The 18,077-nt window shown below is 45.8% G+C and overlaps 1 protein-coding gene across 2 annotated transcripts in view; it reads right to left on the bottom strand.

The window, feature by feature from the left end:
- LOC138954780 (protein SCAI-like) overlaps positions 1-18,077 on the bottom strand; it is a gene marked incomplete at its 3' end in the record, with an annotated part of 45,326 nt that overhangs the window by 10,702 nt on the left and 16,547 nt on the right. For both annotated transcript variants that reach the window (XM_070326549.1, XM_070326550.1), the window contains 1 exon segment: positions 13,846-14,026. In XM_070326549.1, the coding sequence (XP_070182650.1) occupies positions 13,846-14,026 (181 nt within the window).

The raw sequence follows: 18,077 nt of genomic DNA, 5'->3' as shown, positions 1-18,077 counted from the left end.
TGTCTACCAACCTAGCTGTGACCTGAGGATTACATGTCTACCAACCTATAGCTGTGACCTGAGGATTACATGTCTAACAACCTATAGCTGTGACCTGAGGAGTACATGTCTACCAACCTATAGCTGTGACCTGAGGATTACATGTCTACCAACCTAGCTGTGACCTGAGGATTACATGTCTACCAACCTAGTTGTGACCTGAGGATTACATGTCTACCAACCTATAGCTGTGACCTGAGGATTACATGTCTACCAACCTATAGCTGTGACCTGAGGATTACATGTCTACCAACCTAGTTGTGACCTGAGGATTACATGTCTACCAACCTAGCTGTGACCTGAGGATTACATGTCTACCAACCTATAGTTGTGACCTGAGGATTACATGTCTACCAACCTAGTTGTGACCTGAGGATTACATGTCTACCAACCTAGCTGTGACCTGAGGATTACATGTCTACCAACCTATAGCTGTGACCTGAGGATTACATGTCTACCAACCTAGTTGTGACCTGAGGATTACATGTCTACCAACCTAGTTGTGACCTGAGGATTACATGTCTACCAACCTATAGCTGTGACCTGAGGATTACATGTCTACCAACCTAGCTGTCACCTGAGGATTACATGTCTACCAACCTATAGCTGTGACCTGAGGATTACATGTCTACCAACCTATAGCTGTGACCTGAGGATTACATGTCTACCAACCTATAGCTGTGACCTGAGGATTACATGTCTACCAACCTAGCTGTGACCTGAGGATTACATGTCTACCAACCTATAGCTGTGACCTGAGGATTACATGTCTACCAACCTATAGCTGTGACCTGAGGATTACATGTCTACCAACCTATAGCTGTGACCTGAGGATTACATGTCTACCAACCTATAGCTGTGACCTGAGGATTACATGTCTACCAACCTAGTTGTGACCTGAGGATTACATGTCTACCAACCTATAGCTGTGACCTGAGGATTACATGTCTACCAACCTAGTTGTGACCTGAGGATTACATGTCTACCAACCTATAGCTGTGACCTGAGGATTACATGTCTACCAACCTATAGCTGTGACCTGAGGATTACATGTCTACCAACCTAGTTGTGACCTGAGGATTACATGTCTACCAACCTAGCTGTCACCTGAGGATTACATCAGAGATGAGATTCCCTAAAAGTGTTTTGGGAGGAAATTATTTGGCGGGGGTCTGAGGGCCGCTGAAGGCCCCAGTGGGGTCCAGGGGCAACGCCCCTGATGGGGGTCAGGGGGCAAAGCCCCCTGAAGCTGAAGATTTTTTGACACTTTGACCATGAAAAAAGACTTGGAAATGAGTCCGAGCAGTAGAAGCATACAACATTTTGTCAGTCATATGTCCAATGGAACCACAACAACTACTCTACCCCCCCCCCCCCATTTTTCTCAACGGATTTAGACGATTCAGAAAAATGGTCATGGGAACGAACTTTTGGGCGGAATTCCGCCAATTGGCGGAAGAATCTCATCCCTGATTACATGTCTACCAACCTATAGCTGTGACCTGAGGATTACATGTCTACCAACCTAGTTGTGACCTGAGGATTACATGTCTACCAACCTAGCTGTCACCTGAGGATTACATGTCTACCAACCTATAGCTGTGACCTGAGGATTACATGTCTACCAACCTATAGCTGTGACCTGAGGATTACATGTCTACCAACCTAGCTGTGACCTGAGGATTACATGTCTACCAACCTATAGCTGTGACCTGAGGATTACATGTCTACCAACCTATAGCTGTGACCTGAGGATTACATGTCTACCAACCTAGCTGTGACCTGAGGATTACATGTCTACCAACCTATAGCTGTGACCTGAGGATTACATGTCTACCAACCTATAGCTGTGACCTGAGGATTACATGTCTACCAACCTATAGCTGTGACCTGAGGATTACATGTCTACCAACCTATAGCTGTGACCTGAGGATTACATGTCTACCAACCTAGCTGTGACCTGAGGATTACATGTCTACCAACCTATAGCTGTGACCTGAGGATTACATGTCTACCAACCTATAGCTGTGACCTGAGGATTACATGTCTACCAACCTATAGCTGTGACCTGAGGATTACATGTCTACCAACCTATAGCTGTGACCTGAGGATTACATGTCTACCAACCTAGCTGTGACCTGAGGATTACATGTCTACCAACCTATAGCTGTGACCTGAGGATTACATGTCTACCAACCTATAGCTGTGACCTGAGGATTACATGTCTACCAACCTAGCTGTGACCTGAGGATTACATGTCTACCAACCTATAGCTGTGACCTGAGGATTACATGTCTACCAACCTAGTTGTGACCTGAGGATTACATGTCTACCAACCTAGCTGTGACCTGAGGATTACATGTCTACCAACCTAGCTGTGACCTGAGGATTACATGTCTACCAACCTATAGCTGTGACCTGAGGATTACATGTCTACCAACCTAGCTGTGACCTGAGGATTACATGTCTACCAACCTATAGCTGTGACCTGAGGATTACATGTCTACCAACCTAGTTGTGACCTGAGGATTACATGTCTACCAACCTAGCTGTGACCTGAGGATTACATGTCTACCAACCTATAGCTGTGACCTGAGGATTACATGTCTACCAACCTAGCTGTGACCTGAGGATTACATGTCTACCAACCTATAGCTGTGACCTGAGGATTACATGTCTACCAACCTATAGCTGTGACCTGAGGATTACATGTCTACCAACCTATAGCTGTGACCTGAGGATTACATGTCTACCAACCTAGCTGTGACCTGAGGATTACATGTCTACCAACCTATAGCTGTGACCTGAGGATTACATGTCTAACAACCTATAGCTGTGACCTGAGGAGTACATGTCTACCAACCTATAGCTGTGACCTGAGGATTACATGTCTACCAACCTAGCTGTGACCTGAGGATTACATGTCTACCAACCTAGTTGTGACCTGAGGATTACATGTCTACCAACCTATAGCTGTGACCTGAGGATTACATGTCTACCAACCTATAGCTGTGACCTGAGGATTACATGTCTACCAACCTAGTTGTGACCTGAGGATTACATGTCTACCAACCTAGCTGTGACCTGAGGATTACATGTCTACCAACCTATAGTTGTGACCTGAGGATTACATGTCTACCAACCTAGTTGTGACCTGAGGATTACATGTCTACCAACCTAGCTGTGACCTGAGGATTACATGTCTACCAACCTATAGCTGTGACCTGAGGATTACATGTCTACCAACCTAGTTGTGACCTGAGGATTACATGTCTACCAACCTAGTTGTGACCTGAGGATTACATGTCTACCAACCTATAGCTGTGACCTGAGGATTACATGTCTACCAACCTAGCTGTCACCTGAGGATTACATGTCTACCAACCTATAGCTGTGACCTGAGGATTACATGTCTACCAACCTATAGCTGTGACCTGAGGATTACATGTCTACCAACCTATAGCTGTGACCTGAGGATTACATGTCTACCAACCTAGCTGTGACCTGAGGATTACATGTCTACCAACCTATAGCTGTGACCTGAGGATTACATGTCTACCAACCTATAGCTGTGACCTGAGGATTACATGTCTACCAACCTATAGCTGTGACCTGAGGATTACATGTCTACCAACCTATAGCTGTGACCTGAGGATTACATGTCTACCAACCTATAGCTGTGACCTGAGGATTACATGTCTACCAACCTATAGCTGTGACCTGAGGATTACATGTCTACCAACCTATAGCTGTGACCTGAGGATTACATGTCTACCAATCTAGCTGTGACCTGAGGATTACATGTCTACCAACCTATAGCTGTGACCTGAGGATTACATGTCTACCAATCTAGCTGTGACCTGAGGATTACATGTCTACCAACCTATAGCTGTGACCTGAGGATTACATGTCTACCAACCTATAGCTGTGACCTGAGGATTACATGTCTACCAACCTAGCTGTGACCTGAGGATTACATGTCTACCAACCTATAGCTGTGACCTGAGGATTACATGTCTACCAACCTATAGCTGTGACCTGAGGATTACATGTCTACCAACCTATAGCTGTGACCTGAGGATTACATGTCTACCAACCTATAGCTGTGACCTGAGGATTACATGTCTACCAACCTATAGCTGTGACCTGAGGATTACATGTCTACCAACCTATAGCTGTGACCTGAGGATTACATGTCTACCAACCTATAGCTGTGACCTGAGGATTACATGTCTACCAACCTATAGCTGTGACCTGAGGATTACATGTCTACCAACCTATAGCTGTGACCTGAGGATTACATGTCTACCAACCTATAGCTGTGACCTGAGGATTACATGTCTACCAACCTAGCTGTGACCTGAGGATTACATGTCTACCAACCTATAGCTGTGACCTGAGGATTACATGTCTACCAACCTATAGCTGTGACCTGAGGATTACATGTCTACCAACCTATAGCTGTGACCTGAGGATTACATGTCTACCAACCTAGCTGTGACCTGAGGATTACATGTCTACCAACCTATAGCTGTGACCTGAGGATTACATGTCTACCAACCTATAGCTGTGACCTGAGGATTACATGTCTACCAACCTATAGCTGTGACCTGAGGATTACATGTCTACCAACCTAGCTGTGACCTGAGGATTACATGTCTACCAACCTATAGCTGTGACCTGAGGATTACATGTCTACCAACCTATAGCTGTGACCTGAGGATTACATGTCTACCAACCTATAGCTGTGACCTGAGGATTACATGTCTACCAACCTAGTTGTGACCTGAGGATTACATGTCTACCAACCTATAGCTGTGACCTGAGGATTACATGTCTACCAACCTATAGCTGTGACCTGAGGATTACATGTCTACCAACCTAGTTGTGACCTGAGGATTACATGTCTACCAACCTAGCTGTGACCTGAGGATTACATGTCTACCAACCTATAGCTGTGACCTGAGGATTACATGTCTACCAACCTAGCTGTGACCTGAGGATTACATGTCTACCAACCTATAGCTGTGACCTGAGGATTACATGTCTACCAACCTAGTTGTGACCTGAGGATTACATGTCTACCAACCTAGCTGTGACCTGAGGATTACATGTCTACCAACCTATAGCTGTGACCTGAGGATTACATGTCTACCAACCTATAGCTGTGACCTGAGGATTACATGTCTACCAACCTATAGCTGTGACCTGAGGATTACATGTCTACCAACCTAGCTGTGACCTGAGGATTACATGTCTACCAACCTATAGCTGTGACCTGAGGATTACATGTCTACCAACCTATAGCTGTGACCTGAGGATTACATGTCTACCAACCTATAGCTGTGACCTGAGGATTACATGTCTACCAACCTAGCTGTGACCTGAGGATTACATGTCTACCAACCTATAGCTGTGACCTGAGGATTACATGTCTACCAACCTAGCTGTGACCTGAGGATTACATGTCTACCAACCTAGCTGTGACCTGAGGATTACATGTCTACCAACCTATAGCTGTGACCTGAGGATTACATGTCTACCAACCTATAGCTGTGACCTGAGGATTACATGTCTACCAACCTAGTTGTGACCTGAGGATTACATGTCTACCAACCTAGCTGTGACCTGAGGATTACATGTCTACCAACCTATAGCTGTGACCTGAGGATTACATGTCTACCAACCTATAGCTGTGACCTGAGGATTACATGTCTACCAATCTAGCTGTGACCTGAGGATTACATGTCTACCAACCTATAGCTGTCACCTGAGGATTACATGTCTACCAACCTAGCTGTGACCTGAGGATTACATGTCTACCAACCTATAGCTGTGACCTGAGGATTACATGTCTACCAACCTATAGCTGTGACCTGAGGATTACATGTCTACCAACCTAGCTGTGACCTGAGGATTACATGTCTACCAACCTATAGCTGTGACCTGAGGATTACATGTCTACCAACCTATAGCTGTGACCTGAGGATTACATGTCTACCAACCTAGCTGTGACCTGAGGATTACATGTCTACCAACCTATAGCTGTGACCTGAGGATTACATGTCTACCAACCTATAGCTGTGACCTGAGGATTACATGTCTACCAACCTATAGCTGTGACCTGAGGATTACATGTCTACCAACCTATAGCTGTGACCTGAGGATTACATGTCTACCAACCTAGCTGTGACCTGAGGATTACATGTCTACCAACCTATAGCTGTGACCTGAGGATTACATGTCTACCAACCTATAGCTGTGACCTGAGGATTACATGTCTACCAACCTATAGCTGTGACCTGAGGATTACATGTCTACCAACCTATAGCTGTGACCTGAGGATTACATGTCTACCAACCTATAGCTGTGACCTGAGGATTACATGTCTACCAACCTATAGCTGTGACCTGAGGATTACATGTCTACCAACCTAGTTGTGACCTGAGGATTACATGTCTACCAACCTATAGCTGTGACCTGAGGATTACATGTCTACCAACCTATAGCTGTGACCTGAGGATTACATGTCTACCAACCTATAGCTGTGACCTGAGGATTACATGTCTACCAACCTATAGCTGTGACCTGAGGATTACATGTCTACCAACCTATAGCTGTGACCTGAGGATTACATGTCTACCAACCTATAGCTGTCACCTGAGGATTACATGTCTACCAACCTAGCTGTGACCTGAGGATTACATGTCTACCAACCTATAGCTGTGACCTGAGGATTACATGTCTACCAACCTATAGCTGTGACCTGAGGATTACATGTCTACCAACCTAGCTGTGACCTGAGGATTACATGTCTACCAACCTATAGCTGTGACCTGAGGATTACATGTCTACCAACCTAGTTGTGACCTGAGGATTACATGTCTACCAACCTATAGCTGTGACCTGAGGATTACATGTCTACCAACCTATAGCTGTGACCTGAGGATTACATGTCTACCAACCTATAGCTGTGACCTGAGGATTACATGTCTACCAACCTAGCTGTGACCTGAGGATTACATGTCTACCAACCTATAGCTGTGACCTGAGGATTACATGTCTACCAACCTATAGCTGTGACCTGAGGATTACATGTCTACCAACCTATAGCTGTGACCTGAGGATTACATGTCTACCAACCTATAGCTGTGACCTGAGGATTACATGTCTACCAACCTATAGCTGTGACCTGAGGATTACATGTCTACCAACCTATAGCTGTGACCTGAGGATTACATGTCTACCAACCTATAGCTGTGACCTGAGGATTACATGTCTACCAACCTATAGCTGTGACCTGAGGATTACATGTCTACCAACCTATAGCTGTGACCTGAGGATTACATGTCTACCAACCTATAGCTGTGACCTGAGGATTACATGTCTACCAACCTAGTGTGACCTGAGGATTACATGTCTACCAACCTATAGCTGTGACCTGAGGATTACATGTCTACCAACCTATAGCTGTGACCTGAGGATTACATGTCTACCAACCTAGCTGTGACCTGAGGATTACATGTCTACCAACCTATAGCTGTGACCTGAGGATTACATGTCTACCAACCTATAGCTGTGACCTGAGGATTACATGTCTACCAACCTATAGCTGTGACCTGAGGATTACATGTCTACCAACCTATAGCTGTGACCTGAGGATTACATGTCTACCAACCTAGTTGTGACCTGAGGATTACATGTCTACCAACCTATAGCTGTGACCTGAGGATTACATGTCTACCAACCTAGCTGTCACCTGAGGATTACATGTCTACCAATCTAGCTGTGACCTGAGGATTACATGTCTACCAACCTATAGCTGTGACCTGAGGATTACATGTCTACCAACCTATAGCTGTGACCTGAGGATTACATGTCTACCAACCTAGTTGTGACCTGAGGATTACATGTCTACCAACCTATAGCTGTGACCTGAGGATTACATGTCTACCAACCTAGTTGTGACCTGAGGATTACATGTCTACCAACCTATAGCTGTGACCTGAGGATTACATGTCTACCAACCTATAGCTGTGACCTGAGGATTACATGTCTACCAACCTATAGCTGTGACCTGAGGATTACATGTCTACCAACCTATAGCTGTGACCTGAGGATTACATGTCTACCAACCTATAGCTGTGACCTGAGGATTACATGTCTACCAACCTATAGCTGTGACCTGAGGATTACATGTCTACCAACCTATAGCTGTGACCTGAGGATTACATGTCTACCAACCTATAGCTGTGACCTGAGGATTACATGTCTACCAACCTAGCTGTGACCTGAGGATTACATGTCTACCAACCTATAGCTGTGACCTGAGGATTACATGTCTACCAACCTATAGCTGTGACCTGAGGATTACATGTCTACCAACCTATAGCTGTGACCTGAGGATTACATGTCTACCAACCTATAGCTGTGACCTGAGGATTACATGTCTACCAACCTATAGCTGTGACCTGAGGATTACATGTCTACCAACCTATAGCTGTCACCTGAGGATTACATGTCTACCAACCTATAGCTGTGACCTGAGGATTACATGTCTACCAACCTATAGCTGTGACCTGAGGATTACATGTCTACCAACCTATAGCTGTGACCTGAGGATTACATGTCTACCAACCTATAGCTGTGACCTGAGGATTACATGTCTACCAACCTATAGCTGTGACCTGAGGATTACATGTCTACCAACCTAGCTGTGACCTGAGGATTACATGTCTACCAACCTAGTTGTGACCTGAGGATTACATGTCTACCAACCTATAGCTGTGACCTGAGGATTACATGTCTACCAACCTATAGCTGTGACCTGAGGATTACATGTCTACCAACCTAGCTGTGACCTGAGGATTACATGTCTACCAACCTATAGCTGTGACCTGAGGATTACATGTCTACCAACCTAGTTGTGACCTGAGGATTACATGTCTACCAACCTATAGCTGTGACCTGAGGATTACATGTCTACCAACCTATAGCTGTGACCTGAGGATTACATGTCTACCAACCTAGTTGTGACCTGAGGATTACATGTCTACCAACCTATAGCTGTGACCTGAGGATTACATGTCTACCAACCTAGTTGTGACCTGAGGATTACATGTCTACCAACCTATAGCTGTGACCTGAGGATTACATGTCTACCAACCTATAGCTGTGACCTGAGGATTACATGTCTACCAACCTATAGCTGTGACCTGAGGATTACATGTCTACCAACCTAGTTGTGACCTGAGGATTACATGTCTACCAACCTATAGCTGTGACCTGAGGATTACATGTCTACCAACCTAGTTGTGACCTGAGGATTACATGTCTACCAACCTACAGCTGTGACCTGAGGATTACATGTCTACCAACCTATAGCTGTGACCTGAGGATTACATGTCTACCAACCTAGTTGTGACCTGAGGATTACATGTCTACCAACCTAGCTGTCACCTGAGGATTACATGTCTACCAACCTATAGCTGTGACCTGAGGATTACATGTCTACCAACCTAGTTGTGACCTGAGGATTACATGTCTACCAACCTAGCTGTCACCTGAGGATTACATGTCTACCAACCTATAGCTGTGACCTGAGGATTACATGTCTACCAACCTATAGCTGTGACCTGAGGATTACATGTCTACCAACCTAGCTGTGACCTGAGGATTACATGTCTACCAACCTATAGCTGTGACCTGAGGATTACATGTCTACCAACCTATAGCTGTGACCTGAGGATTACATGTCTACCAACCTAGCTGTGACCTGAGGATTACATGTCTACCAACCTATAGCTGTGACCTGAGGATTACATGTCCACCAACCTATAGCTGTGACCTGAGGATTACATGTCTACCAACCTATAGCTGTGACCTGAGGATTACATGTCTACCAACCTATAGCTGTGACCTGAGGATTACATGTCTACCAACCTATAGCTGTCACCTGAGGATTACATGTCTACCAACCTAGCTGTGACCTGAGGATTACATGTCTACCAACCTATAGCTGTGACCTGAGGATTACATGTCTACCAACCTATAGCTGTGACCTGAGGATTACATGTCTACCAACCTATAGCTGTGACCTGAGGATTACATGTCTACCAACCTATAGCTGTGACCTGAGGATTACATGTCTACCAACCTATAGCTGTGACCTGAGGATTACATGTCTACCAACCTATAGCTGTGACCTGAGGATTACATGTCTACCAACCTATAGCTGTGACCTGAGGATTACATGTCTACCAACCTAGCTGTGACCTGAGGATTACATGTCTACCAACCTATAGCTGTGACCTGAGGATTACATGTCTACCAACCTAGTTGTGACCTGAGGATTACATGTCTACCAACCTAGCTGTGACCTGAGGATTACATGTCTACCAACCTATAGCTGTGACCTGAGGATTACATGTCTACCAACCTATAGCTGTGACCTGAGGATTACATGTCTACCAACCTATAGCTGTGACCTGAGGATTACATGTCTACCAACCTATAGCTGTGACCTGAGGATTACATGTCTACCAACCTATAGCTGTGACCTGAGGATTACATGTCTACCAACCTATAGCTGTGACCTGAGGATTACATGTCTACCAACCTATAGCTGTGACCTGAGGATTACATGTCTACCAACCTAGCTGTGACCTGAGGATTACATGTCTACCAACCTATAGCTGTGACCTGAGGATTACATGTCTACCAACCTATAGCTGTGACCTGAGGATTACATGTCTACCAACCTATAGCTGTGACCTGAGGATTACATGTCTACCAACCTAGCTGTGACCTGAGGATTACATGTCTACCAACCTATAGCTGTGACCTGAGGATTACATGTCTACCAACCTATAGCTGTGACCTGAGGATTACATGTCTACCAACCTATAGCTGTGACCTGAGGATTACATGTCTACCAACCTATAGCTGTGACCTGAGGATTACATGTCTACCAACCTAGCTGTGACCTGAGGATTACATGTCTACCAACCTAGTTGTGACCTGAGGATTACATGTCTACCAACCTATAGCTGTGACCTGAGGATTACATGTCTACCAACCTATAGCTGTGACCTGAGGATTACATGTCTACCAACCTAGTTGTGACCTGAGGATTACATGTCTACCAACCTAGCTGTGACCTGAGGATTACATGTCTACCAACCTATAGTTGTGACCTGAGGATTACATGTCTACCAACCTAGTTGTGACCTGAGGATTACATGTCTACCAACCTAGCTGTGACCTGAGGATTACATGTCTACCAACCTATAGCTGTGACCTGAGGATTACATGTCTACCAACCTAGTTGTGACCTGAGGATTACATGTCTACCAACCTAGTTGTGACCTGAGGATTACATGTCAACCAACCTATAGCTGTGACCTGAGGATTACATGTCTACCAACCTAGCTGTCACCTGAGGATTACATGTCTACCAACCTATAGCTGTGACCTGAGGATTACATGTCTACCAACCTATAGCTGTGACCTGAGGATTACATGTCTACCAACCTATAGCTGTGACCTGAGGATTACATGTCTACCAACCTAGCTGTGACCTGAGGATTACATGTCTACCAACCTATAGCTGTGACCTGAGGATTACATGTCTACCAACCTATAGCTGTGACCTGAGGATTACATGTCTACCAACCTATAGCTGTGACCTGAGGATTACATGTCTACCAACCTATAGCTGTGACCTGAGGATTACATGTCTACCAACCTATAGCTGTGACCTGAGGATTACATGTCTACCAACCTATAGCTGTCACCTGAGGATTACATGTCTACCAACCTATAGCTGTGACCTGAGGATTACATGTCTACCAATCTAGCTGTGACCTGAGGATTACATGTCTACCAACCTATAGCTGTGACCTGAGGATTACATGTCTACCAATCTAGCTGTGACCTGAGGATTACATGTCTACCAACCTATAGCTGTGACCTGAGGATTACATGTCTACCAACCTATAGCTGTGACCTGAGGATTACATGTCTACCAACCTATAGCTGTGACCTGAGGATTACATGTCTACCAACCTATAGCTGTGACCTGAGGATTACATGTCTACCAACCTATAGCTGTGACCTGAGGATTACATGTCTACCACCCTATAGCTGTGACCTGAGGATTACATGTCTACCAACCTATAGCTGTGACCTGAGGATTACATGTCTACCAACCTATAGCTGTGACCTGAGGATTACATGTCTACCAACCTATAGCTGTGACCTGAGGATTACATGTCTACCAACCTATAGCTGTGACCTGAGGATTACATGTCTACCAACCTATAGCTGTGACCTGAGGATTACATGTCTACCAACCTATAGCTGTGACCTGAGGATTACATGTCTACCAACCTATAGCTGTGACCTGAGGATTACATGTCTACCAACCTAGCTGTGACCTGAGGATTACATGTCTACCAACCTATAGCTGTGACCTGAGGATTACATGTCTACCAACCTATAGCTGTGACCTGAGGATTACATGTCTACCAACCTATAGCTGTGACCTGAGGATTACATGTCTACCAACCTAGCTGTGACCTGAGGATTACATGTCTACCAACCTATAGCTGTGACCTGAGGATTACATGTCTACCAACCTATAGCTGTGACCTGAGGATTACATGTCTACCAACCTATAGCTGTGACCTGAGGATTACATGTCTACCAACCTAGCTGTGACCTGAGGATTACATGTCTACCAACCTATAGCTGTGACCTGAGGATTACATGTCTACCAACCTATAGCTGTGACCTGAGGATTACATGTCTACCAACCTATAGCTGTGACCTGAGGATTACATGTCTACCAACCTAGTTGTGACCTGAGGATTACATGTCTACCAACCTATAGCTGTGACCTGAGGATTACATGTCTACCAACCTAGCTGTGACCTGAGGATTACATGTCTACCAACCTAGCTGTGACCTGAGGATTACATGTCTACCAACCTATAGCTGTGACCTGAGGATTACATGTCTACCAACCTATAGCTGTGACCTGAGGATTACATGTCTACCAACCTAGTTGTGACCTGAGGATTACATGTCTACCAACCTAGCTACCAGGACTGAGGTGCACAAGTGAGACTGGGTGCCACCCAAATGGGTGGTAGGAAGGTGCGAGGTTGGATTGGTTGAAAATGAGATGTGTTGTAATTTCAACCAGTCAGACCCCGCGACCAGTTGGGTGCCACCCAGTCAGACCCCGCGGCCAGTTGGGTGGCACCCAGTCAGACCCCGCGACCAGTTGGGTGCCACCCAGTCGGACCCCGCGACCAGTTGGGTGCCACCCAGTCAGACCCCACGACCAGTTGGGTGCCACCCAGTCAGACCCCGCGACCAGTTGGGTGGCACCCAGTCAGACCCCGCGGCCAGTTGGGTGGCACCCAGTCAGACCCCGCGGCCAGTTGGGTGGCACCCAGTCAGACCCCGCGGCCAGTTGGGTGGCACCCAGTCAGACCCCGCGGCCAGTTGGGTGGCACCCAGTCAGACCCCGCGGCCAGTTGGGTGGCACCCAGTCAGACCCCGCGGCCAGTTGGGTGGCACCCAGTCAGACCCCGCGACCAGTTGGGTGCCACCCAGTCAGACCCCGCGACCAGTTGGGTGCCACCCAGTCAGACCCCGCGACCAGTTGGGTGCCACCCAGTCAGACCCCGCGACCAGTTGGGTGGCACCCAGTCAGACCCCGCGGCCAGTTGGGTGGCACCCAGTCTCGCTTTGTGCACCTCAGTCCTGACTACCCGGGAAAATGAAAAGAGGTCTCACCATCGTCGGTATGTTTCTGGTTGCCGTGACAACCATCGGCGGAGATGTAGAGCACCATGGCGCCGTTAGGGGGCAGCTCCTTGAAGGCCGAGGCCAGGAAGGTGTTGAGCTGGCCGAACGTGGGCTTGTACAGCAGGTACTTGTGGGGGTTGTCGCGCACACCTGTCCTGTCCCCGTTCTCCTAGAAAGGTAAGGTACAGGTACAGGTACAGGTAAAGGTACAGGTAAAGACAGAACGTGGGCTTGTACAGCAGGTACTTGTGGGGGTTGTCGCGCACACCTGTCTGTCCCCGTTCCCCTGGAAAGGTAGAGGTAAAGGTAGAGGTAAAGGTACGGGTACAGGTAAAGGTCAAGATACCGTGTTACAACCAAGCCCCCTCTCTTTAAGACTCCCTCCCTTTTACAACTAGCTGTTTCCTCACACTTTCTGTTCATAAACTTGTCAAAATAACCCCCATATTATATATAACCCCTATTTTAGGATTCCCTCCTTTTGATAAGACCCCATGTTGTCCCATTTAGGAGGTCCAAATAGGGAAGATGCTCGTACTGCCATTGCTCCACTCTTACCTCCAACAACTGTTGAAGCTCTATTATCTCGCAGTGTCAACTTGTGCATGCAAATCTCTGTGTTCATCTCGTGTTGTGAACACTGCTCCGCTCTTATCTCCCACAACCAGCTCTTATCTTGTACCGCAGTCTAAAACTGCATGCAGAATGCTGTGATCTTATCAGTGTTGAGGTCAGTGCTTTCTTTACTGGCAGAACACAACGCTTTGTCCATCATGACTTCACAATACACTCTGTTCCTCTCCCTGGCCCGGTGTGTGAGTGGTGCTGACAGCCACACAGAGACACGGTCAGACGATGTGAATGTCCAGTCACTGCAGACCGTGGTCCAGCGACAAGCCACACTGTTGGACAGACAGACGGACGGACGGACGGACAGACAGACAGACAGAGAGACGGCACAGCTCACAGCGCTGCAGACCGAAGTCTCCTCCATGGCCGCTCAGCTCAGCTCTCTCAAACTGTGGCAGCAGAAGCAAGGTTTTGTCAGCGGTATAACTTGCCAACAGCCATCATCCCGTTTCAAACTTTCTTTGATTTTTGTGTATTTAAAACCAGAAAGCCTGTCACTATTCAATTGTTAGTAGCTAAATTACACAACGAGTTTTTTTTAGTTGTGAAACAGCTTGTCTAAGACGATCTCTTCGGGGTCACACACTTTCCCTTTGTCCTCATTTCTTATCTCCCCTGTCACACACTCTCCCTTTGTCCTCATTTCTTATCTCCCCTGTCACACACTTTCCCTTTGTCCTCATTTCTTATCTCCCCTGTCACACACTCTCCCTTTGTCCTCATTTCTTATCTCCCCTGTCACACACTCTCCCTTTGTCCTCATTTCTTATCTCCCCTGTCACACACTCTCCCTTTGTCCTCATTTCTTATCTCCCCTGTCACACACTCTCCCTTTGTCCTCATTTCTTATCTCCCCTGTCACACACTCTCCCTTTGTCCTCATTTCTTATCTCCCCTGTCACACACTCTCCCTTTGTCCTCATTTCTTATCTCCCCTGTCACACACTCTCCCTTTGTCCTCATTTCTTATCTCCCCTGTCACACACTCTCCCTTTGTCCTCATTTCTTATCTCCCCTGTCACACACTCTCCCTTTGTCCTCATTTCTTATCTCCCCTGTCACACACTCTCCCTTTGTCCTCATTTCTTATCTCCCCTGTCACACACTCTCCCTTTGTCCTCATTTCTTATCTCCCCTGTCACACACTCTCCCTTTGTCCTCATTTCTTATCTCCCCTGTCACACACTCTCCCTTTGTCCTCATTTCTTATCTCCCCTGTCACACACTCTCCCTTTGTCCTCATTTCTTATCTCCCCTGTCACACACTCTCCCTTTGTCCTCATTTCTTATCTCCCCTGTCACACACTCTCCCTTTGTCCTCATTTCTTATCTCCCCTGTCACACACTCTCCCTTTGTCCTCATTTCTTATCTCCCCTGTCACACACTCTCCCTTTGTCCTCATTTCTTATCTCCCCTGTCCAGCACACGTCCTTGTTGATTGACCCCCTAATTTGACTTTAAACATTAGACTTCCTCTCTTTTAACGCCTTGGTTTTTCACATTGTCTGTCCACCTCTGTAAAGTGACCTCCATTTTAACCTTTAGCACTCAGATTCCAGCCAGCATTACTTCCCCTGTAGCCACATTATTTTGCTTATCTAGCATAAGAATAACACCCACTAACTTTCAACACTTACAACTTCTTTGAAAATGCACTAATAAGCATGAAACTTTGTGGTTGTGATGGGGTTATATTAAATATTTTTGTTTGCATGCATCATTTATTTTCCTAGCAATAAATACAAATAAAAAATAAAAAGGGGTCGTGTTGGCTAGTCCGTGGAATTTTGTGAAACTAACCAGTCTATGCCTGGTGAAACTCCTTTGAACAGGTAATCATGTTGACCCTCCAACTTACCAATCCTGGTTTCTAAATAAGTTAATGTGTGGACCAGTGCATGTCATAGGACAATTTTTTTACTAGTTCGGTTAGCAACAACAAGCAGAGAAAGTATCCAACATCAGTCAGATTATGGGTAATGTTTGCTGGTCCTGTCATTTCACTCAACTGGACCAGCCACTCTTTGTATCCAACATCAGTCAGATTATGGGTAATGTTTGTTGGTCCTGTCATTTCACTCAACTGGACCAGCCACTCTTTGTATCCAACATCAGTCAGATTATGGGTAATGTGTGCTGGTCCTGTCATTTCACTCAACTGGACCAGCCACTCTTTGTATCCATCAGTCAGATTATGGGTAATGTTTGCTGGTCCTGTCATTTCACTCAACTGGACCAGTCAGATTATGGGTAATGTTTGCTGGTCCTGTCATTTCACTAAACTGGACCAGCCACTCTTTGTATCCATCTGCACTTTCGTAAATTCCGTTTCGTAACTGTCACTTCACGAACTGTCATTTATTTCACCGCGATACACAGTTCATTGCGAAGATCTTCCTCAGTAATTCGTTCCGATTCCGCATACGATTTGTTGTCAAGAAACAACTCAAAAGAAAGTTTCAAACTCATCATCCTCCATCTTGCTTGTCGAAGCGCTAAAGTACTTTATCGATGCAAAAACAAATGCAGAAAATTTTGACGAAACTGACTCAAATTCAGCGCACACGACACGACAAGATAACGGAACGAAGTGAGCCTCGCTTTGGCTCAAGTGCCGTTAAAAAATACCGTTATTCTCGTATGCAAATACGAAAAAACAAGAAGGGCAAAGCCCATACGACTCACATGCTTGACCTTGACCTTTACATGACAAACCTAGCAATGACATCATACACTAAGAACTGCTTTACACATTTTTCCTACCAAAATACATGTGACCTCAAGGTCAAGGTCATCCAAGGTCATGCAACACAAAGCTGTTAATTCAAGACATAGGAAGTACAATGGTGCTTATTGGCTCTTTCTACCATGAGATAATGGTCACTTTTAGTGGTTCACTACCTTATTTTGGTCACATTTCATAAGGGTCAAAGTGACCTTGACCTTGATCATATGTGACCAAATGTGTCTCATGATGAAAGCATAACATGTGCCCCACATAATTTTAAAGTTTGAAACAGTTATCTTCCATAGTTCAGGGTCAAGGTCACTTCAAAATATGTATACAATCCAACTTTGAAGAGCTCCTGTGACCTTGACCTTGAAGCAAGGTAAACCAAACTGGTATCAAAAGATGGGGCTTACTTTGCCCTATATATCATATATAGGTGAGGTATTGAATCTCAAAAACTTCAGAGAAAATGGGAAAAATGTGAAAAATAGCTGTTTTTTAGACAACATTTCTGGCCCCTGCGACCTTGACCTTGAAGCAAGGTCAAGATGCTATGTATGTTTTTGGGGGCCTTGTCATCATACACCATCTTGCCAAATTTGGTACTGATAGACTGAATAGTGTCCAAGAAATATCCAACGTTAAAGTTTTCCGGACGGACGGACGGACGTCCGGACGTCCGGACGTCCGGACGGACGGACGGACGGACGGACGACTCGGGTGAGTACATAGACTCACTTTTGCTTCGCATGTGAGTCAAAAATGGTCATACGAACAAGCCTAGCGCTGGCGACACAAGTCGCCGCTGGCTGGCAAAGGGGGGGAAATGTCTGGGCGACGAAAGTCGCCGCTGGCGTG

Source organism: Littorina saxatilis, unplaced genomic scaffold (assembly GCF_037325665.1).
Source record: "Littorina saxatilis isolate snail1 unplaced genomic scaffold, US_GU_Lsax_2.0 scaffold_938, whole genome shotgun sequence".
NCBI classification, from domain to species: Eukaryota; Metazoa; Mollusca; class Gastropoda; order Littorinimorpha; family Littorinidae; genus Littorina; species Littorina saxatilis.
Note: the sequence above shows the minus strand (reverse complement) of the source record. Positions and strands in the feature narration are given on the sequence as shown.